The sequence below is a fragment of the Taudactylus pleione genome, unplaced genomic scaffold (assembly GCF_031769625.1).
Source record: "Taudactylus pleione unplaced genomic scaffold, aTauple2 ptg000910l, whole genome shotgun sequence".
Classification (NCBI taxonomy): domain Eukaryota; kingdom Metazoa; phylum Chordata; class Amphibia; order Anura; family Myobatrachidae; genus Taudactylus; species Taudactylus pleione.
Window position 1 is genome coordinate 76,618 of NW_028285311.1, and position 23,782 is coordinate 100,399.

Consider the following 23,782-nt stretch of genomic DNA (forward strand, 5'->3'; position numbering starts at 1 on the left):
ACATTGAGAATGCCAGTGACCATTATGCTGTGCCCCCTGTAGTTGTGCCCCATATGCAGTGCCCCCTGTAGCTGTGCACATTATGCAATGCCCCCAGTAGTTGTGGCCATTAAGCAATGCCCCCAGTAGTTGTGGCCCTTATGCAATGCCCTCTGTAGCTTTGCCCATTATGCAATGCCCCCTGTAGCTGTGCCCATTATACAATGTCCCCTGTAGCTGTGCCCATTACACAATGCCCCCTGTAGCTGTGCCCTCTATGCAATGCCCTCTGTAGTTGTGCCCCTTCTGCAATGCCCCCTGTAGTTGTGTCCCTTAAGCAATGGCTCCTGTAGTTGTGACCCTTATGCAATGCCATCTGTAGTTGTGTCTCTTCTGAAATGCCCCTTGTAGCTGTGCCCATTATGCAATGCCCCCATTAGTTGTGGCCCTTATGCAGTGCCCCCAGTAGCTGTGCCCATTAAGCAATTGCCTCAGTAGTTGTGGCCTTTAAGCAATGCCCCTGTAGCTGTGCCCATTATGCAATGCACTCTGTAGTTGTACCACTTCTGCAATGCCCCCTTAGAGCTGTGCCCTTTAAGCAATGCCTCCAGCAGTTGTGCCCCTTCTGCATTGTCCGTTGTAGCTGTGCCCATTAAGCAATGCCTCCTCTAGCTGTGCCCCTCCTGCAATATCCCTGTAGTCGTGCCCCCAGCACTAGCGCTCCCCCTCCCAGTCCACACCCCTATGAAGAAACGTACCTTCACGCTGGCACCACTCCACGCCATCAGGGTTCCTGAGTCCCGCCGTCGCTGCTGCTTCTGCCGCCTGCTGGATCTAACTGGATCCAGCAGAAGTGCGGACTCCTCACATGGCGAGTGACATCAGGACACCACCCGTGCATTGCATTACTGGGAACACTGGCCTCTGAAGCGATCAGAGGCTTCTTTAGTCTCTGATGGCTTCAGAGACCAGTATTCTCAGTAAATATTGGGGGGTCTGCAGAGGCGCATTAGAAGCTCAAAAGAGCCTCATGCGGCTCGAGAGCCGCGGGTTGGCCACCCCTGATCTATAGTATCACTGAGCCCTTGTGGGAACAAGGTTTGTAATGTAAACATCCATAATGCCTCTTTAGCACATAAGTTCCTGAGCCTGTCTGCGCCCCTGCTTGTCCTCCACACATGCTGCACCCCTACATGTGACAGGTCTTCAGAAGCGCAGCTGTGATTGGTAGCAAAGTGCTGCGATACACTGTGCGGCTGGTGACCCTTTACTATGTTCATCTGTGTTCCCTGAATCTAGATTTCAGGGAGTGAATGGTACATCCAGCATACTGTATGACACAAAGGCTTTTATTATATTATTATATACATTAATGTACACAGCTTTTACAGTAGTTAGTATCGATGCAGTACCTAATATACATTAGTTGCATCAATCGGCCATAGTGTAAATAATCAGCAGCTATTTAATATCCAAAGCATATAAATGTGATATAGGTGAATAAAATGGTGAGAGCATAAACCACACTGTGGTCAGTCACCAGGAGCGTCTGCAGGTCACATATACAGAGCTGATAACACTGTAGCTGTATGTGATGGTAGCACAATAAACACCAATTGGTAGGAACTATTGGGGTCCCATGAGGATGTAGAAACTCCAACTAGGATGAGTCTCCCCAGATTAGTATTTATTGTGCACATTATTCAGATGCTATTCATTGTGTTTTCCCTCTACACACCTGGATTGTGCTCTGTGCAGCACTTTGGGTCCATGAATATCAGCTCATTGAAGTTGTATTTCTCCTGTGTCTAGTTCTCTGATGTCTATGAAGATCTGATTTCTGATTAAAACATTTCCCACACTCAGAGCATGGAAATGGTTTCTCCCCTGTGTGACGTCTCTGATGTTTAACAAGATCTGATTTCTGTGCAAAACACTTCCCACACTCAGAACATGGAAATGGTTTCTCACCTGTGTGAGTTCTCTGATGTGTAACAAAATCAGATTTTACTGTAAAACCTTTCCCACACTCAGAGCATGGAAATTGCTTCTCACTTCTGTGACGTCTCTGATGTGTAACAAGATGTGATATCAGTGTAAAACATTTTCCACACTCAGAACATAGAAATTGCTTCTCACCTGTGTGACATCTTTGATGTGCAACAAGATCAGATTTCTGTGTAAAACATTTTCCACACTCAGAGCATGGAAATGGCTTCTTACCTGTGTGAGTTTTCTGATGTCTAACAGAAACTGACCGACATATAGAACTTTTACCAGATTTAGAACAAGATAATATTCTATTACCTATATGAGCTGTACTGTGTGTAGCAAGTTCTGAATTATCAGGAGGAGAACGTTCCTCATGATTAGAGGGACCAAATGACATATCTGCACTGTGAAGTGCTGGATGTATATTTAGGGTAATTGGAGTTTCTCTTGAGGAATCCTGTCGGATGTTCTTATCTTCTATTTTAAAATCTGGTGACACGATGAGATCTCTCTGCGAGGTATTCCTGCTTGTGTGTCCATCTTCTGGAAACAAATGTATAAGAATAAACAACTTACATTGAGAGCAAATGTTCTTGGATATCACAGTGCTTTCTTAAGCTTAACATGTCTAACACTGAGCAGATTGTCTTCCCACCATCTGGCGTCCCCTCACCTCCATCGACAACCTCACCATCTCTTCTATCCCACAAGTCTGCTGTCTTGGAGATATCCTTAACTCCGCCCTCTGCTTCCATGCCCACATTCAGTCCCTCTCCCAGTCTTCCACTTCTACCTTCAAAATATCTCCAGGATCAGACCCTTTCTTACCCTAGAGGTAACCAAGACCCTCATCCACTCATTGTTCATCTCTACAAAGGGCTACTTCAGCCACCTCCTATGTGGCCTCCCCAACACCCATCTCTCTCCACTGCAATCTGTCCTCAACCCAGCTCATCTCCAAACTACAGCTTCTGCCTCCCCTCTACTACAGGTCCTACACTGGCTCCCCATCCCCTTCAGAATACTTTCAAGCTCCTTACAATCACCTATAAAGTCACCATATGTCTTCGCCCTTCATTTCTTTATAAATCCCTCCCTCCACACTCTCATCACCTACAGTACTTTGCTCTGCCAATGCCTGGCGTCTCGCCACCCAACTCATTATATCCTCCCACTCCTGCCTCCAAGACTTTGCCTGTGCTGCTCCTCACCTCTGGAACTCTCACTCTATCAGACTCACCACCTCTCTCCAAAGTGTCACACAGACAGTACTATTATAGTTTGAATCAATCATTGTAGACAAGCATTGGTGGAAGGGCTGTGCAATAATAAGTGTGTGCTTATAGCTTTGTGTGTGTATACATGGAGTTTGTTGTGATGTGGGAGTATATGGTTTTAGAGTGCAGGGAGGAGACTGGTCAGATCTCTGGGCTGGTAACACACAGTGACATGATGTGAGGGGGGGGAGAGCAGGGGTATAATAGGGGCTGATGGCTCCTGATGTATGAGATACACCAGAAATTGAGGGGAGGAGACTGGCCAGATCACTGGGCTGGTAACACACAGTGATATGATGTGAGGGGGGAGAGCATGAGACTAATAGGGGTTGATGGCAGCTGACTACCCCACTTTGCAGATACAATTCCCTCATAAACTTTTACATTGATGTGGTGACTGAGTAAGTAAGGAGAATATGTGATGTGTTTATAACTCACCTGTGCTGATGTCTGTAGGGATTTGTTCCTCCTTACACTGCTTATCACTTCTCATATATATCTCTTCTTCTCCCTCTATATCTTCTGCCTTCATATCAGTCACATACGTCTCTTCTTCTCCCTCTATATCTTCTGCCTTCATATCAGTCACATACATCTCTTCTTCTCCCTCTATATCTTCTGCCTTCATATCAATCACATACGTCGCTTCTTCTCCCTCTATATCTTCTGCCATATTATCAGTCACATACATCTCTTCTCCATCTGTATCTTCTGCCTTAATATCAGCAAGATCTTCACTCTAAATGATCCATATAACAATAATGTCTGATTTAATTGAGACTAAACAGTATAATATCAGTGTATAAGACACACACAGCTTATCTATGCATCATGTAGTGATAGTCACTGTTGTATACTGGTGAGACCCTAAATCCCACCTACCTGATGCTCCTGTGGGATCCTGTGATTCTTCTCTGTACAATCCTGTGAATAAAGAGAACAGGGACATCTCTCTGGGGTATTTCTGTTACTGGGTCCATCTGTAGGAGACACACAGTGACTGAGTACATTGTATATATAGATGTGCCCTTACACATCTTTGCTGCAGTCGAGACAAAAAGCCCCTTACGGAACGCCAAGTCCCATGAGACACTGCTAGCGCCAGGTGACTTTTTTGCAACTTTTTTTGCTGAAAATCCATCTAAGTGACAATGCAAAGAAACCAGCAGATTAATTGACATGCAGCACTTGTATATCTGTGTGCGACTGAGTCTTTGAATCTGTATACGAAGTGCTACAATGTAGCGGCCGCAGCTTTTTTCATTCCAAGTTCCGCTGTGCTTCATATACAGACATAGGTGCAAACAGATATACAAGTGTCACATATCACATTAATCAGCACAGTCTGCTGGTGTGTCCTAGTAGCACAGGACCTGGTGGCTCACTCACACCAGGCAAGTCACACTGGGCCTGATTCAGACCCGCTCGCGAAAGCTGTGCGCTCACAAGCGGGTCGATGTTGGCCCAGTGCGCTTGCGCACGACGGAGCCGGCTCTGTCGTGCGCATGCGCGAGACCCGGATAGCGACGGGCAAGCCGTCGCTCCGGGTCTCGCTACAAAGGGGGCATGCTGTCGATGTTGAGTGACAGCACGCCCCCTTTGCTGGGTGGGCCAGGGGCGTGGCTACACAGACGGAGGCGTTCCGTCTAGGGCCGGCCCCACTGACATCACAAGTGACATCACAATGAGACCCTACCGCAAGGGTCTCGTCGCAAGCCCGATGGTCGCGATGATCTTGACCATCGAGACCATCTTCCTGGCCGCTCGCTATAGCTGTGGGTGGTCACCCACAGCTATGTGAGCGACCAGGAGGCCGCTCTAAAATAAATCGAAGGACGGCCCTGATTCAGAGCGAGCGCTCTGTCAGAGTGTCCGGCTCTGAATCAGGGCCACTGTGTTCTGTTATTTAGGTTAGATTTGAGGACACATCTGTATGAAAGATGCTCAACTTTAGCAGAGTTGCATGGGACCAGAGTGAGCTGCCAGGCAAGTCACGCTGTGGCGTATTGAGGACAGATGTAAGACGACACATCTATAAGTGATTATCAGGTGATGTGTATATAGGGGGCCCCCATACCTGCTCTCCCCTGTACAATAAATGCCAGTCTCCTCTTACCCAGTGAGGTGAGGGGCTGGTGATTCTCCATCATCACGTCCTTGTACAGAGCCCTGTATTCCTCTATATACTCCCCCTCCTGCATGGAGACATAGACAGTGACATCCTGACACCTTATAGGAACCTGACACACACAATGATACAGTCATCACCCAGACACATCCCCGGGTGTTACTGTATAATGTCCCATTCCCAGCACTCACCTCTCCAGTCATCACCCAGACACATCCCCTGGTGTTACTGTATAATGTCCCATTCCCAGCAGTGACCTCTCCAGTCACCACCCAGACACAACCCCTGGTGTTACTGTATAATGTCCCATTCCCAGCAGTCACCTCTCCAGTCATCACCCAGACACATCCCCTGGTGTTACTGTATAATGTCCCATTCCCAGCAGTGACCTCTCCAGTCACCACCCAGACACAACCCCTGGTGTTACTGTATAATGTCCCATTCTAAGCAGTCACCTCTCCAGTCATCACCCAGACACATCCCCTGGTGTTACTGTATAGTGTCCCATTCCCAGCAGTCACCTCTGCAGTCACCACCCAGACACATCCCCTGGTGTTACTGTGTAATGTCCCATTCCCAGCAGTCACCTCTCCAGTCACCACCCAGACACATCCCCTGGTGTTACTGTATAATGTCCCATTCCCAGCAGTCACCTCTGCAGTCATCACCCAGACACATCCCCTGGTGTTACTGTATAATGTCCCATTCCCAGCAGTCACCTCTCCAGTCATCAACCAGACACATCCCCTGGTGTTACTGTATAATGTCCCATTCCCAGCATGCCCCTCTCCAGTCATCACCCAGACACATCCCCTGGTGTTACTGTGTAATGTCCCATTCCCAGCAGTCACCTCTCCAGTCACCACCCAGACACATCCCCTGGTGTTACTGTATAATGTCCCATTCCCAGCAGTCACCTCTCCAGTCAAAAACCAGACACATCCCCTGGTGTTACTGTATAATGTCCCATTCCCAGCATGCCCCTCTCCAGTCATCACCCAGACACATCCCCTGGTGTTACTGTGTAATGTCCCATTCCCAGCAGTCACCTCTCCAGTCACCACCCAGACACATCCCCTGGTGTTACTGTATAGTGTCCCATTCCCAGCAGTCACCTCTCCAGTCACCACCCAGACACATCCCCTGGTGTTACTGTGTAATGTCCCATTCCCAGCAGTCACCTCTCCAGTCACCACCCAGACACATCCCCTGGTGTTACTGTATAATGTCCCATTCCCAGCAGTCACCTCTCTAGTCATCAACCAGACACATCCCCTGGTGTTACTGTATAATGTCCCATTCCCAGCATGCCCCTCTCCAATCATCACCCAGACACATCCCCTGGTGTTACTGTACAATGTCCCATTCCCAGCAGTCCCCTCTCCAGTCATCACCCAGACACATCCCCTGGTGTTACTGTTTAATGTCCCATTCTCAGCAGTCACCTCTCCAGTCATCACCCAGACACATCCCCTGGTGTTACTGTATAATGTCCCATTCCCAGCAGTCACCTCTCCAGTCATCACCCAGACACATCCCCTGGTGTTACTGTATAATGTCCCATTCCCAGCAGTAACCTCTCCAGTCATGATCGAGACACATCCCCTGGTGTTACTGTATAATGTCCCATTCCCAGAAGTCACCACTCCAGTCAGCAGCTGAATGATCTTGTTGGTGAGCTCCAGGATCTTCTGGTCATTGTCTCTCTCTAGTATCAGTGAGTGAGGTGGAGGCACCATGATGGGGCTCTGGGTCCTGCTCAGTCCTCCTGACATACGGAGACGGCTGCTGGGTGTCTCACACTCACTGGATGTCTTCTTCACTACTGTGTAATCCTGTGTATTGGGAAAATATCAATGAGAAGGTCAATTAAACCACCTAAATGAGACGGTTTATTCAGGTGATCAAATTGCATAAAATTCAAGTAGACTATTTTACAAAAAAAACATCTTATAACAATCTCCCATATATATGAAAATGTGGAGTATATAGTATCTCTAGCAGCCCCAAAAACTTTTTTGTAAGTGACAGAGAAAGAACAACATACTGATAGCAATGTAATACATACCAACTACAGTGAGAACTGTGGGATTAATACTATATCCGAGAACGACTCCCTGCTGCTCGGATATTACTATAGATATAAGTGATGTCACAGTGACACTCCCAGAACCTTTCACCTCCCCAGTCATGTCCCTGTATTATTACTATAGATATAAGTGATGTCACTGTGACACTCCCAGATCCCCTCACCCCCCCCCAGTCATGTCCCTGTATTATTACTACAGATATAAGTGATGTCACTGTGACACTCCCAGATCCCCTCACCTCCCCAGTCATGTCCCTGTATTATTACTATAGATATAAGTGATGTCACTGTGACACTCCCAGAACCTTTCACCTTCCCAGTCATGTCACTGTATTATTACTATAGATATAAGTGATGTCACAGTGACACTCCCAGATCCCCTCACCTCCCCAGTCATTGTTCCTGTATTATTACTATAGATATAAGTGATGTCACTGTGACATTTCCAGATCCCCATTCATGTCCCTGTATTATTACTATAGATATAAGTGATGTCACTGTGACACTCCCAGATCCCCTCACCTCCCCCAGTCATGTCCCTGTATTATTACTATAGATATAAGTGATGTCACAGTAACACTCCCAGATCCCCTCACCTCCCCAGTCATTGTTCCTGTATTATTACTATAGATATGAGTGATATCACTGTGACACTACCAGATCCCCTCACCTCCCCAGTCATGTCCCTGTATTATTACTATAGATATAAGTGATGTCACTGTGACACTCCCAGATCCCCTCACCTCCCCAGTCATGTCCCTGTATTATTACTATAGATGAGTGATATCACTGTGACACTCCCAGACCCTCTCACCTCCCCAGTTATGTCCCTGTATTATTACTATAGATATAAGTGATGTCACTGTGACACTCCCAGATTCCCTCACCTCCCCAGTCATGTCCCTGTATTATTACTATAGATATGAGTGATATCACTGTGACACCCCAGATCCCCTCACCTCCCCAGTCATGTCCCTGTATTATTACTATAGATATAAGTGATGTCACTGTGACACTCCCAGATCCCCTCACCTCCCCCAGTCATGTCCCTGTATTATTACTATAGATATAAGTGATGTCACAGTAACACTCCCAGATCCCCTCACCTCCCCCAGTCATGTCCCTGTATTATTACTATAGATATGAGTGATATCACTGTGACACTACCAGATCCCCTCACCTCCCCAGTCATGTCCCTGTATTATTACTATAGATATGAGTGATATCACTGTGACACTACCAGATCCCCTCACCTCCCCAGTCATGTCCCTGTATTATTACTATAGATATAAGTGATGTCACTGTGACACTCCCAGATCCTCTCACCTCCCCAGTCATGTCCCTGTATTATTACTATAGATGAGTGATATCACTGTGACACTCCCAGACCCTCTCACCTCCCCAGTTATGTCCCTGTATTATTACTATAGATATAAGTGATGTCACTGTGACACTCCCAGATCCCCTCACCTCCCCAGTCATGTCCCTGTATAATTACTATAGATATGTGATGTCACTGTGACACTCCCAGATCCCCTCACCTCCCCAGTCATGTCCCTGTATAATTACTATAGATATAAGTGATGTCACTGTGACACTACCAGATCCCTCTCACCTCCCCAGCCATGTCCCTGTATTATTACTATAGATGAGTGATATCACTGTGACACTCCCAGACCCTCTCACCTCCCCAGTTATGTCCCTGTATTATTACTATAGATATAAGTGATGTCACTGTGACACTCCCAGATCCCCTCACCTCCCCAGTCATGTCACTGTATTATTACTATAGATATAAGTGATGTCACTGTGACACTCCCAGATCCCCTCACCTCCCCAGTCATGTCCCTGTATAATTACTATAGATATGTGATGTCACTGTGACACTCCCAGATCCCCTCACCTCCCCAGTCATGTCCCTGTATAATTACTATAGATATAAGTAATGTCACTGTGACACTCCCAGACCCTCTCACCTCCCCAGTCATGTCCCTGTATTATTACTATAGATATAAGTGAAGTCACTCTGACATGCTCAGATTCGCTCACCTCCCCAGTCAGCAGGTAGATGATCTCCAGTGTGAGATTTAGTATCCTCGCAGTCATGTGACTCATCACTGCACAGAAATATAGGAATAAATATAATTATTAGATGCTATTTCTTACCAGTTATGTATGTTGTGTGCACATATTACACAGTGCTTTACAGGGAATATTTAATCACATCTGTCCCTGCCCCAGGGGAGTTTACAATCTACATTTCCTACCACATGGACAGCCTATACACACACACACACACCAGGGGTATTTATGAAAGAAGCCAACTAACCTACCAGTGTGGCTTTGGAGAATGGGAAGAAACCAGAGCACCTGGAAGAAATCAATGCAAACAAGGAAAAACCTACAGAATCCACACATACAGGACCTTGGTTGGGAATTGAATTCACGACCACAGAGCAGAGTAGAAATGCTGTCCACTACGCTATCATGTTGCCTATATAAATGTAAGAGTACACTGAGTGACCACTAAGTCCCCTCATTCCCAGAGCCATAGAGTCTAGGTCAGTGTTTCTCAGAAGTTCCTCTGCCCCAGCTTCATAGGGCTGCTCACTGACCACCACACGGCATTGCTGGAGGTCACACCAAAGGTCCTCTCATGGCCAATAATCTTGATGCAGGGAAGCCACCTCGGTCCCGAAAGACCTACTATTTAATCTTTAATTTGTCCCTACTGTACCCTTCAATGAGTTTCAATGGGACATAGAGAAAAATACCCTACAGAGAAAACTTAAACTCAAAGAATTTTTTAAAGATCAAGTGATGGAAAACAAGGATCAAATTCCTTCTAAATTGAAAGCTGTGGGCCCCCGCTGCTCTTTTGAACCCCAATCAAACTCCAACATCAAAACATACGTCAGAATCTTGGACCATGAGTTAGCGAGCACTGAAATAAAAAAAGTTCCGATTCACCCTAACCGCTCTGTCTTGGAACGCCAAGCACTGTTTGCATTATCCAACAACAAAAATCTTATAATCCGCCCTGTGGACAAGGGCGGCGCTATAGTGCTGCAGGACCTTACTGATTATCGATTAGAAGCTGAATGCCAACTTTCTGATAGAGATGTGTATTCTAAGCTTCCTGGTGACCCTACAGCATCATGCAAGAAAAAAATAATGACTATTCTTCAACAGGCTATGGACTTGCAATTGATCACAGCAAAACTTATAGAGTCATTAATTCCAGCTTTTCCAATAGTAACCCCTGTTTTACTTGATTCCTAAGATCCACAAAGGCATTGATCCTCCGCCCGGATGCCCCATAGTCTCGGCTAGGGGCTCGCTATTACAGCCCTGTGCAATTATTTGGGATAATTTATTGCAGCCCCTTATTCAGAACAAACCTTCGTTCTTACTTGATACCACCAGCTTGCTGGAGAGAATTAAATCTATTGCTTGTGTACCTAAAACTTGTTGACTTATAGGAATTGATGTAGTCTCTTTATATAATTAGATTCCTCATGATTTCAGTTTGGTATTTGTAAAAAAATCACTGGAATTGCTACTAACAACTTCTTTATCTATGATAAAAGCTTTTTCCTACAGACAAAGGGCTGCGCTATGGGTTCTAGCGCAGCCCCGGTCTATGCGAATATCGTAATGTTTGAAGTATAGCGATACACAGGTTGTTTAAAAGATATTTTCCTACTCTTGTTTCATTGATGATCTGCTCAATTTTTGGAGTGGAGAAGGACATGAGTTCCAGCTATTCATGGAAAATCATAATAAAATCAATTAACCTATTAACATGAGTAGGCAAGAAATTCATTTTCTAGATGTCAAAATAATTATTGATAACAACTCTATAATTACAACATTATACACAAAACCCACAGATAGAAATTTGCTGCTACAAGTGCAAAACTGAGAGTCTGATCCGGGGGCTCCCCTACTCACAAATGATTGGGGTGAGGCGTATCAATAGTGATCCTTTGAGAGCCAGCAATCAACTAAATGAGCTTATTGAAAGGTTTTATGCCAGAAGATACTCACGAAAAGCCTTAGAGCAAACTAAAGCAAAAGTTATGGTGCTTAATAAGAGATCAACTTTTATCACGGAAAGAGAGGAAAAATTCTTCTATTCCAAAATTTCCTTGGGTCAACAGGTTTAACACAGCGTCCCAAGTGATTAACCAAGTTTCTAAGAAACATTGGCCTATCATCGAATCAGACAGCAATTTACATCTTACTGGTGCCCAGCTTATGCCAAGTTATTCACAAGGAAGCAATTTGCGTGATCGCTTGGTGAAGACCGATATTTCTAAGTTGAATGAAAATCCCTCAACTAGGTTCTTTACACATGCAAAAGTGGGTTGCATTAAATGCCCGTGTATCACATGTCAATATCTCATTGTAGGTAATTCGGTTTCGCATCCCCATAGTGGAAAAAAGATCTCCATCAAGTACTTATTGAACTGCAATACAAGTTATGTGGTTTATCAAGTCATCTGCCCATGCGGCCTCACCTACATTGGTAAGACCGAAAGGAAATTTAAGGAGCGTATGGCGGCACACCGCTCCGCCATTCGTCAAGCCCTAGAATCAGGCACTAGTGAACAGCCGGTAGCTCGGCACTTTGCCATATTTAAACATCCCTTGGCCAGCATACGCTACCATATGATTGACCACCTTCCCCCCCTTTGCGTGGAGGTGATCGAGCTTCAAAATTATTACAGTGTGAAGCACGTTGGATATCCCGTTTGGATGTGGTCCATCCTAGGGGCCTAAATGAAAGTATTTCATATGATAGTGTTTTGTAACTTTAATCTGTCCTCATGGAGCCTTAGGTACAAAGGCACTATAAATTCATTTAGTAGCCCAACTGTGAGTTCTCCAATATCGCACTGATGTGTCAGCTTTTCTGACTTTGTGCGTATAATGGTAACATAAAGTTTATGTATTAGCTTCTCTGTGGGCTTTTTTCTTGATATTGGTCCAAGATGTCAGCTGTTAGGGGTCTCTTTAGCTTGTAGCGACTAAACTTACCATTACTTAGCCCCCAGCTGAGAGCCATGTGATTGGTGCAATAGGCAGTCATGTATGTGTATTGTGTTTCTTTACATGTCTTTTTATATGTACTCATTTTTGTCCATTAGGAGTTACTTTAGTAACCATGGTGATGGTGTCATAGGTATGAGCGTCCACTGACAGCGTGATGACGTCATCCAACAGCGCCGCCGGGCGGGTGCGCAGTCCCAGAGCCGGGGAAACGGCTTCACGTGTGATGAGATGCCTGTATATAAGGTATGTTTGTGTACAGCTTTGTTATCTTGAAAAAAGTCTTTATTGAACTAAAAGGTTGATATACCCCACCGCCTCTTGTCAGCTGTTGTTGTATGCTGTGAGTGCCGCACCTTCCGTTCTCTCTCTCTATATACACACACACAGCACTGGGCCATGATGTATTTGTCTGACCATAAATGATACAGATAATCACTATATACGTCTCCCATCACACAGCTGGTCAGTGCTGAGGGGTTATTGGCCCTGGTTAGACCAGGCTTTATATCCTCTTTATGTTACGTTCTGTGTATTTCCTGACTTATTGCGCTATACAGATAACACCTCGGTCATTTCTTACTGACACTATTACAGGTTACACTTTATTATTAGTAGGGTGAGTGCCCCAAAAAAGAGAGAACTTTCTGCTTTTGCTATTTGTATAATGATAATGCAGCACCAGAGCCTGCTCCACCTGTATTATACCAACACTGGGGTCTGCTCCACCTGTATAAAAATAATGCAGCAGTCTGCTCTAGCTGTACTATTATAACAAAAGGTTCTGCTCCACCTGTATTATACAAGCACTGGTTTCTGCTCCACCTGTATAAAGAGAATACAACACCAGAGTCTGCTCCAGCTGTATTATAGTAACAAAAGGTTCTGCTCCTCCTGTATCATACCAACACTGGGGTCTGCTACACCTGTATGATAATGCAGCACCAGAGTCTCCTCCAGCTGTATTAGAGTAACAAAAAGTTCTGGCATCTGCTCTACCTGTATACTCAAAGTGCAGCATTAAAGGCTGCTCCAGCTGTATTATAGTAACACCAGTGCACCAGTGTCTGTTACACGTGTATTATATAGAACACTGGTGTCTGATCTACCTGTATGATTATAATGAGGCACCACATTCTGCTCCCCCTGTATAATAACAATAAATACCATCACCTGCTGCTTATTCCTGCTGGGACCGTCACCCGGAAGTAGCAGTTATACAAGAAGACACGCCCCTCTATATAGCCACGCCCCTCTCTCCTCCGTGGGGCTAAGGCTACTGTCTGCCCCGCCCCTCCTATCATAGTGCCCGCCCTCCTCTCGTTCCTCTCAGTTCGGTGATTGGCAGCAGCGAGTAGCCAATCAGGCGGCACAAAGTAGGAAGGACGTCCTGTAACCAGAAGACCCCCTGCACCTGCCGCTCACAGCTTCATCACTAGAGTAACAGCTGTATAGTCTAATGATGTCCTCATGTACGGTGACCGGCGGCCATATTCTTATAGTCTCCCAGTCACAGAGCAGAGGGGGCGGGGCCACAGGGGCTTTAGCTGCCATTTTATCATAGACATTCCTGACAGCCGGAGCCAGGTAACGTGTCCTGTATATATTATATTATAATATAGGGGAGAGGGGACTGTACAGTGATATATGAGGGGGAATAACACAGCTCCCAGCACACACTGATATGTGGTATTATTATTATATAGGGGAGAGGTGACTGTACAGTGATATATGAGGGGGAATAACCCAGCTCCCAGCACACACTGATATGTGGTATTATTATTATATAGGGGAGAGGTGACTGTACAGTGATATATGAGGGGGAATAACACAGCTCCCAGCACACACTGATATGTGGTATTATTATTATATAGGGAGAGGGGACCGTACAGTGATATATGAGGGGGAATAACACAGCTCCCAGCACACACTGATATGTGGTATTATTATTATATAGGGAGAGGGGACCGTACAGTGATATATGAGGGGGAATAACACAGCTCCCAGCACACACTGATATGTGGTATTATTATTATATAGGGAGAGGGGACCGTACAGTGATATATGAGGGGGAATAACACAGCTCCCAGCACACACTGATATGTGGTATTATTATTATATAGGGGAGAGGGGTCTGTACAGTGATATATGAGGGGGAATAACACAGCTCCCAGCACACACTATGTGGTATTATTATTATTATTATTATTATATAGGGGGGAGGGGACTGTACAGTGATATATGAGGGGGAATAACACAGCTCCCAGTACACACTGATATGTGGTATTATTATTATATAGGGGAGAGGGGACCGTACAGTGATATATGTGGGGGAATAACACAGCTCCCAGCACACACATATGTGGTATTATTATTATATAGGTGAGAGGGGACCGGACAGTGATATATGAGGGGGAATAACACAGCTCCCAGCACAGAACGAGGCTGAAGTTATCTTAATTTTCGGACAGCTTCTTATTCACTTTGTGCTCCAGCAATTTATTCAATACGTTTTATTAATAAAATTAGATCTAGTTAGATCACTATGTTAAATTTGTATTAACAAAAAATTGTGTCTCTTACACAAATTGAAATTGTAATTGTCCTGGTACAACAAGGACTTGGGCATAAATAGGTTGGTTAAGTGGACACAGGCACCAGATTTTGTCATTTTGAATAAGATGCTGTAGTTGTGCAAGTGTTAAATCGCCTTGGTCAACAAATCCAGCATTGAGTGACAGGAAGTGCTGTTTGTGGGTGGTGATGGCGTTAAAGGGGCGTGCATAAATAAGCCCCTATGACGACATACGCAGTTTGAGCCCTAGATGCACAGAGGAAGTTTAGTAATTTCTGAGTGAGGTATGGTCAACCACTATTGTGCATATGTGTTCGATGATTCTCGATGTTTTCGCTGTCTTACAAGGCATTGTGTATGTTGCGATCACATTCATTTGCATAATTTGGCAGCGTCCGGATGCGTGCTTTTGCAGACTTGCAATCTGTGCTGATTCTGGCCCATTATACAGTAACACCAGGGGATGTGTCTGGGTGATGACCGGAGAGGTGACTGCTGGGAATGGGACATTATACAGTAACACCGGGGGATGTGTCTGGGTGATGACCGGAGAGGTGACTGCTGGGAATGGGACATTATACAGTAACACCGGGGGATGTGTCTGGGTGATGACTGGAGAGGTGACTGCTGGGAATGGGACATTATACAGTAACACCGGGGGATGTGTCTGGGTGATGACCGGAGAGGTGACTGCTGGGTATGGGACATTATACAGTAACACCAGGGGATGTGTCTGGGTGATGACCGGGGATGCGACTGCTGGGAATGGGACAGTATACAGTAACACCAGGGGATGTGTCTGGGTGATGACCGGGGATGCGACTGCTGGGAATGGGACAGTATACAGTAACACCAGGGGATGTGTCTGGGTGATGACCGGGGATGCGACTGCTGGGAATGGGACAGTATACAGTAACACCAGGGGATGTGTCTGGGTGATGACTGGGGATGCGACTGCTGGGAATGGGACATTATACAGTAACACCAGGGGATGTGCTGGGAATGGGACATTATACAGTAACACCAGGTGATGTGTGTGGGTGATGACTGGAGAGGTGACTGCTGGGAATGAGACATTATACAGTAACACCAGGGGATGTGTCTGGGTGATGACTGGAGAGGTGACTGCTGGGAATGGGACATTATACAGTAACACCAGGGGATGTGTCTGGGTGATGACTGGGGAGGTGACTGCTGGGAATGGGACATTATACAGTAACACCAGGGGATGTGTCTGGGTGATGACTGGAGAGGTGACTGCTGGGAATGGGACATTATACAGTAACACCAGGGGATGTGTCTGGGTGATGACTGGAGAGGTGACTGCTGGGTATGGGACATTATACAGTAACACCAGGGGATGTGTCTGGGTGATGACTGGAGAGGTGACTGCTGAGAATGGGACATTATACAGTAACACCAGGGGATGTGTCTGGGTGATGACTGGAGAGGTGACTGCTGGGAATGAGACATTATACAGTAACACCAGGGGATGTGTCTGGGAGATGCCTGGAGAGGTGACTGCTGGGAATGGGACATTATACAGTAACACCAGGGGATGTGTCTGGGTGATGACTGGAGAGGTGACTGCTGGGTATGGGACATTATACAGTAACACCAGGGGATGTGTCTGGGTGATGACTTTAGAGGTGACTGCTGGGAATGGGACATTATACAGTAACACCAGGGGATGTGTCTGGGTGATGACTGGAGAGGTGACTGCTGGGAATGGGACATTATACAGTAACACCAGGGGATGTGTCTGGGTGATGACTGGAGAGCTGACTGCTGGGAATGGGACATTATACAGTAACACCAGGGGATGTGTCTGGGTGATGACTGGAGAGGTGACTGCTGGGAATGAGACATTATACAGTAACACCAAGGGATGTGTCTGGGTGATGACTGGAGAGGTGACTGCTGGGAATGAGACATTGGGCCTGATTCAGCAAGGAACATAAGTACTAATTCGCATGCACCCGGCCGATTGTTGTGTTATGCACATGCATATGCATCGCATTGCACGAGCTAGCCACTGCGACCAGGGAAGCGATCACAGTTTATACACAGACCCAGCATTGAGTGACAGGAAGTGCTGTTTGTGGGTGGTGATGCCATTACAGGGGCATGCATAAATAAGCCCCTATGACGACATACGCAGTTTGAGCACTAGATGCACAGAGGAAGTTTAGCAATTTGTGAGTGAGGTCTGGTCAACCACTATTGTGCGTATGTGTCCGATGGTTCTCGATGTTACCAATGTTTTCGCTGTCTTACAAGGCATTGTGGATGTAAGTAAAGGTAATGGGGCGGCATTATGTACCGCTGGGCGTCTGCATTTTGTGCTGCGGTGGCATTGCGATCACACATTCATTTGCATAATTTGTCAGCGGCCGGGTGCGTGCGTTTGCAGACTTGCAATCTGTGCTGAATCTGGCCCATTATACAGTAACACCAGGGGATGTGTCTGGTTGATGCAGTGATCGCAAATACACGCTATAGCGCATATTTTACCCGGTATTAAGGCCTCGGGACTCACTTTTAAAAAAGAGCCGGGTCCCTGGGGACGCGCTGTGCCGCTGCCAATCCCTGTCAGGCTGTCAGAGATTGGCCGCAGCACAGCATGTCTCCGGTGACGCGGCCCAGCTACCCTGCATGCATTGCTAAAAGCACCACTGTCAATCAAATAGTCACCGTTCGTGAGCCAATTGGAGCTCACGGACCGGCAGCCAATCAGCAGCAGATAATCCTTGGCTGAGAAGATGTACTTGGGCCTTATTGAGCACTTGATCAGATAGATTGCTTATTATTTCTTTTTGTTCATCTCTTCAGTGGTGGCACATCTTCCTTCCACTATGTATCTTCTCTCCAGTATCTTCCTTCTACTATGTATCTTCTCTCCAGTATCTTCCTTCCACTATGTATCTTCTCTCCAGTATCTTCCTTCCACTATGTATCTTCTCTCCAGTATCTTCCTTCCACTATGTATCTTCTCTCCAGTATCTTCCTTCCACTATGTATCTTCTCTCCAGTATCTTCCTTCCACTATGTATCTTCTCTCCAGTATCTTCCTTCCACTATGTATCTTCTCTCCAGTATCTTCCTTCCACTATGTATCTTCTCTCCAGTATCTTCCTTCCACTATGTATCTTCTCTCCAGTATCTCCCTTCCACTATGTATCTTCTCTCCAGTATCTTCCTTCCACTATGTATCTACTCTCCAGTTTCTTCCTTCCACTATATATCTTCTATCCAGTTTCTTCCTTCCACTATATATCTTCTATCCAGTATCTTCCTTCCACTATATATCTTCTCTACAGTATCTTCTCTCCACTATGTATCTTCTATCCAATATCTTCCTTCAACTATGCATCTTCTCTCCAGTATCTTCCTTCCACTATGTATCTTCTCTCCAGTATCTTCTTCCACTATGTATCTTCTCTCCAGGATCTTCCTTCCACTATGTATCTTCTCTCCAGTATCTTCCTTCCACTATGTATCTTCTCTCCATTATCTTCCTTCCACTATATATCCTCTCTACAGTATCTTCTCTCCACTATGTATCTTCTATCCAATATCTTCCTTCAACTATGCATCTTCTTTCCAGGATCTTCCTTCCACTAGGTATCTTCTCTCCAGTATCTTCCTTCCACTATGTATCTTCTCTCCAGTATCTTCCTTCCACTATGTATCTTCTCTCCAGTATCTTCCTTCCACTATCTATCTACTCTCCAGTTTCTTCCTTCCACTATATATCTTCTATCCAGTTTCTTCCTTCCACTATATATCTTCTATCCAGTATCTTCCTTCCACTATATATCTTCTCTACAGTATCTTCTCTCCACTATGTATCTTCTATCCAATATCTTCCTTCAACTATGCATCTTCTCTCCAGTATCTTCCTTCCACTATGTATCTTCTCTCCAGTATCTTCTTCCACTATGTATCTTCTCTCCAGGATCTTCCTTCCACTATGTATCTTCTCTCCAGGATCTTCCTTCCACTATGTATCTTCTCTCCAGTATCTTCCTTCCACTATGTATCTTCTCTCCAGTATCTTCCTTCCACTATATATCTTCTCTACAGTATCTTCTCTCCACTATGTATCTTCTATCCAATATCTTCCTTCAACTATGCATCTTCTTTCCAGGATCTTCCTTCTACTATGTATCTTCTCTCCAGTATCTTCCACTATGTATCTTCTATCCAGTATCTTCCTTCCACTATGTATCTTCTCTCCAGTATCTTCCTTCCACTATGTATCTTCTCTCCAGTATCTTCTTCCACTATGTATCTTCTCTCCAGTATCTTTTTCCACTATGTATCTTCTCTCCAGTATCTTCCTTTCACTAGGTATCTTCACTCCAGTATCTTCCTTCCACTAGGTAGCTTCACTCCAGTATCTTCCTTCCACTTTGTATTTTCTATCCAATATCTTCCTTCCTATTTCTTTCCTTCGTTCTCTTTCTTCCAGTACCTATTTTCTTATTTTCTCTCCAGTATCATTCCTCGTCTCTTGGTGTGTCATGGGAGCGCTGTGGGCGTGTCATGGGAGTGTTGTGGGCATGTGACTGAGGGGTTTGCATACATAGATGTTCAATCGCTCAAATTGGAGATGATAATCTGCCCCACCATAGGTCTGGTGCAACCGATGGCGGCGTCTAAAGACACCCCAGGCAGTATTACAGCGCCTATGGATGGTCATACTGAGTGTCTCAGTCCTGGCTCATTCGGACGCACAGATATACACCAGGGAAGGGCTTTGTAGCACCATTTGGATATAGTCACACATGGGCGAGTACCGATAGACCAGCTGTGGGCTCTTCTTCGCCCAACTCTGAATCGGCCTCATTGTCTCTGTAGTGAAAAAATCATTATTGTCTCTCTGAGATCTCCAATTTATTCTTTCCAGATTAGTTTTTTTCAGAGTGGTCCATGTCCTGTCTGTTTTCCTCACAGCTGCTCTGAGCCATCCAGGTCCTGTCTGTGTTCCTCACAGCTGCTCTGAGCAATCCAGGTCCTGTCTGTGTTCCTCACAGCTGTTCTGAGCAATCCAGGTCCTGTCTGTGTTCATCACAGCTGCTCTGAGCGATCCAGGTCCTGTCTGTGTTCCTCACAGCTGCTCTGAGCGATCCAGGTCCCGTCTGTGTTCCTCACAGCTTCTTTGAGCGATCCAGGTCCTGTCTGTGTTCCTCACAGCTTCTTTGAGCGATCCAGGTCCTGTCTGTGTTCCTCACAGCTGCTCTGAGCGATCCAGGTCCTGTCTGTGTTCCTCGCAGCTGCTCTGAGCGATCCAGGTCCTATCTGGGTTACTCAAAGCTGCTCTGAACGATCCAGGTCCTGTCTGTGTTCCTCACAGCTGCTATAAAAAGATTCCAGACTCCTGATTTTTTTATGTATTTTGCTTATGATAACACGTAATGTATTTGTGGCATATAAAAGTGCAATAAGTAGCATATAGCTGTAAAGCTCAGCTACCGGGAGTCTTTATAATGGAGTAGTGTGTCATATATATGTGCGAGTAATAATAACATATTGGTGATATCCCAGGAGAGAGTTATGGGGGAGTTCCGGAATCATTCCCAGAGCTTGTGACAAAACCTTAGCAATGCCCCATTCTGATTATATATGTATTTATGCATGGATGTTATTTCTATGTATGTATGCATGTATGTAATATGTATATCTCTAGGAAATAGAGTGAATAGTGTCATTTGTGTAATTTATATTTTATGTGATTATAGGGTCTGACATTGTCTGTTTCTAGGGTGACATTAAAACAGAAAACAAATGATCTGGAAAGCCCTGTTTCTGTCCCATTGTTATGTAACTGGATACTTGTAATGACAGCTGTGGAGTCAGGAGCATAGTGAAATATAAATTGTTGATGAAACAAAACCATAGTGCAGGCAATGCAGAGAATCCAGGAGTGATACATGAACCGGACGGGAACTGGGGGTAACAGAAACCTGAGGGTCTGCAAAGCTGGATACAAACAAGACCCATATGCTGCAGAGTGGGTGAGTCAGAGTCACATGCAGTAATAGGAGGGACAGCTTGCAGAGGCCCAGCTGGCTTTAGCTGCACATAGTATAGGCTGGGGATATACAGACTGGATACAAACAAGAACCATATACTGCAGAGTGGGTGAGTCAGAGTCACATGCAGTAATAGGAGGGACAGCTTGCAGAGGCCCAGCTGGCTTTAGCTGCACATATTATAGGCTGGGGATATACAGACTGGGTACAAGCAAAGGCGAAAAGCTGCAGAGTAGATGAGACAGACTCACAGACAGCAGTGGAGCTGCATTTTGCAGAAGTCCAGTAGACAGGAGATCAGGTTCAGGCCATGGAGTACAATCCATTTAAAACAGTCAATAACCAGCAGGGTGCATAGTGAGGGGCAGGAATAAATAGTATCTGAGACAGGTGCAGGTGGTTAAACAGGGGAGTAATATTCCTGCATGTGAGGAGACAATGTCAGAATACATCAGCAGCACTTCTGGTGGCACAGAGGTGCTGCAGGCCAGATTCAAAATAAAGGACAGTGAGGGTCATTCAGAGTCGGTCGCGAGCGCTAAGCGCTCGCAACCGACTCGATGTTGCCCCACTGGGCATGCGCACGATGAAGCCGGCTCCGTCGTGCGCATGCGCGAGACCCGGCTAGCGACGGGCGCGCCGTCGCTAAGGGTCTCGCACCAGATGGGGCGAGCAGTCGATGGTGATTGACAGCTCTCCCCATTTGGTGGGCGGGCAGGGGGCGTGCCTGCCCAAATGGAGGCGTGATGTCAGTGGGGAGCTTCCTGCTCGATCAGAGCAGGAAGCTCCCTGGGGCTTACGAGTGCCCAGACCCAACCTTAGGGTCTGGTCGTAAGTTGCGATGGTCTTGACCATCGCGACCATCACCCATGTCGGTCGCTAGAGCTGTGGGTGTTAACCCACAGCTTAGCGATCGACAAGGAGGTGGTCGTTCAGTATGCAAGCGGCCGCCCTAATTCAGGGCGACCGCTTGCATCTAACGACCGCCTCTGAATGAGGTCCTGTGTCCTAACACCAATGTAGCTTATTTACAGTGGTGCAAAGAGCATCTGATTTTGTGTCTGGGAGGAATAAGACCTCCGGCCAGGAGAGGAGCATTGATGCAGTACAGTGTTGTATAACGGCCTCTGAGAAGTCTTATGGGGCTGGGTCACAGGGACCTCTGACAGACACTGACCAGGGCTCTATGGCTGAGGGGATAGGGGAGACTTACTGGTCACTCAGTGTTACATATCTGACTGTGTTACATGTGTTCTCTGTGATGTGTATTATATTCTATTTATTCCTAGACAGTCCTGCTGTGAGGAACCAGAGTCTTTATTACACATCACACGTTCTGTATTCTCACTGATTCACTGAGGATGGAAAAGGACGAGAGTCACAGGACTGAGAGGATCTTACATCTGACCCTGGAGATCATCTACGTACTAACTGGGGAGGTGAGAGGATATAGTAATAATACAGGGACATGACTGGGGAGGTGAGGGGATCTGGGAGTTATACAGTGACATCACTTATATCTATAGTAATAATACAGGGACATGACTGGGGAGGTGAGGGGATCTGGGAGTGTCACTGTGACATCACTTATATCTATAGTAATAATACAGGGACATGACTGGGGAGGTGAGGGGATCTGGGAGTGTCACAGTGACATCACTTATATCTATAATAATACAGGGACATGACTCGGGAGGTGAGGACATCTGGTGGTGTCACAGTGACATCACTTACATCTATATTAATGATACAGGTATGTGATTTGGGAGGTGACGAGATCTGGGAGGGTCACTGTGACATCACTCTGACCTAGATCGCTCAGAGCAGCTGTTCTCAGTCCTTGGTATCAGTCCTGACTGTAGTTGGGAGTTATTACATTTCACATATTATGTTATTTTCTTTCTGTCATTGACACAAAGATGTAGCAGCAGGAGATATTATATACTGTACATTTTCCTGTATATACTAGATTGTTGCAAGACATGTATTTGTAAAATTGTCTTCTTGTATATTATGCAAAGTGATCACTTGAATAAACAGTCCCATTTAGGTTTAATTTACCTTCTCATTGATGTCCTCCTCCAATACACAGGATTACACAGTAGTGAAGAAGACATCCGGTGACGGTGAGACACTCAGCAGCCGTCCCTGTTTATCAGGAGGACTGAGCAGGACCCAGAGCTCCATCACGGTGCCATCACCTCACTCACTGATACATGAGAGACACAATGACCAGAAGATACTGGAACTCACCAACAAGCTGCTGACTGGAGAGATGACTGCTGGGAATGGGATAGTATACAGTAACACAGAGGAGAATCACAAGATCCCACAGGAGCATCAGGTGGGTGAAATGTAGGGTCTAAAGCTGTGTGTGTTATACACTGATATCCTACTGTTTAATGTCTATTAATGAAATCTAAAATTAAAAACTATTTCTGTTTAGTGTATAGCGCTGACTAATATTATGATAGAAGATACAGAGGGAGAATATGAGACATATGTAACTGATATGAAGGCAGAAGATATAGAGGGGGAAGAAGAGACGTATGTGACTGATATGAAGGCAGAAGATATAGAGGGGGAAGAAGAGACGTATGTGACTGATATGAAGGCAGAAGGTATAGAGGGAGAAGAGACGTATGTGAC

At 45.7% G+C, this 23,782-nt stretch overlaps 2 protein-coding genes across 5 annotated transcripts in view; one reads left to right on the plus strand and one right to left on the minus strand.

Annotated features, from left to right (window-relative positions):
* LOC148473805 (uncharacterized) overlaps positions 1-23,782 on the plus strand; it is a 70,342-nt gene that overhangs the window by 30,546 nt on the left and 16,014 nt on the right. The gene's annotated exons all lie outside the window — the stretch shown is intronic.
* Positions 1,313-13,762, minus strand: LOC148473806 (uncharacterized). 4 transcript variants are annotated; one of them, XM_088459424.1, is made up of 7 exons: positions 13,694-13,762; positions 9,515-9,582; positions 7,020-7,211; positions 5,365-5,443; positions 4,131-4,228; positions 3,687-3,987; positions 1,313-2,514 (listed from the first exon to the last, which is right to left on the minus strand). In XM_088459424.1, exons 2-7 carry the CDS (start codon positions 9,578-9,580, stop codon positions 1,757-1,759), a joined length of 1,494 nt encoding a protein of 497 aa, XP_088315550.1. In that variant the 5' UTR covers positions 9,581-9,582; positions 13,694-13,762; the 3' UTR covers positions 1,313-1,756. The 4 variants fall into 4 exon arrangements, with proteins under 4 accessions (XP_088315550.1, XP_088315549.1, XP_088315546.1 ...); XM_088459423.1 differs by having other exon boundaries at positions 1,313-2,511; positions 6,954-7,211; XM_088459420.1 differs by having other exon boundaries at positions 6,954-7,211.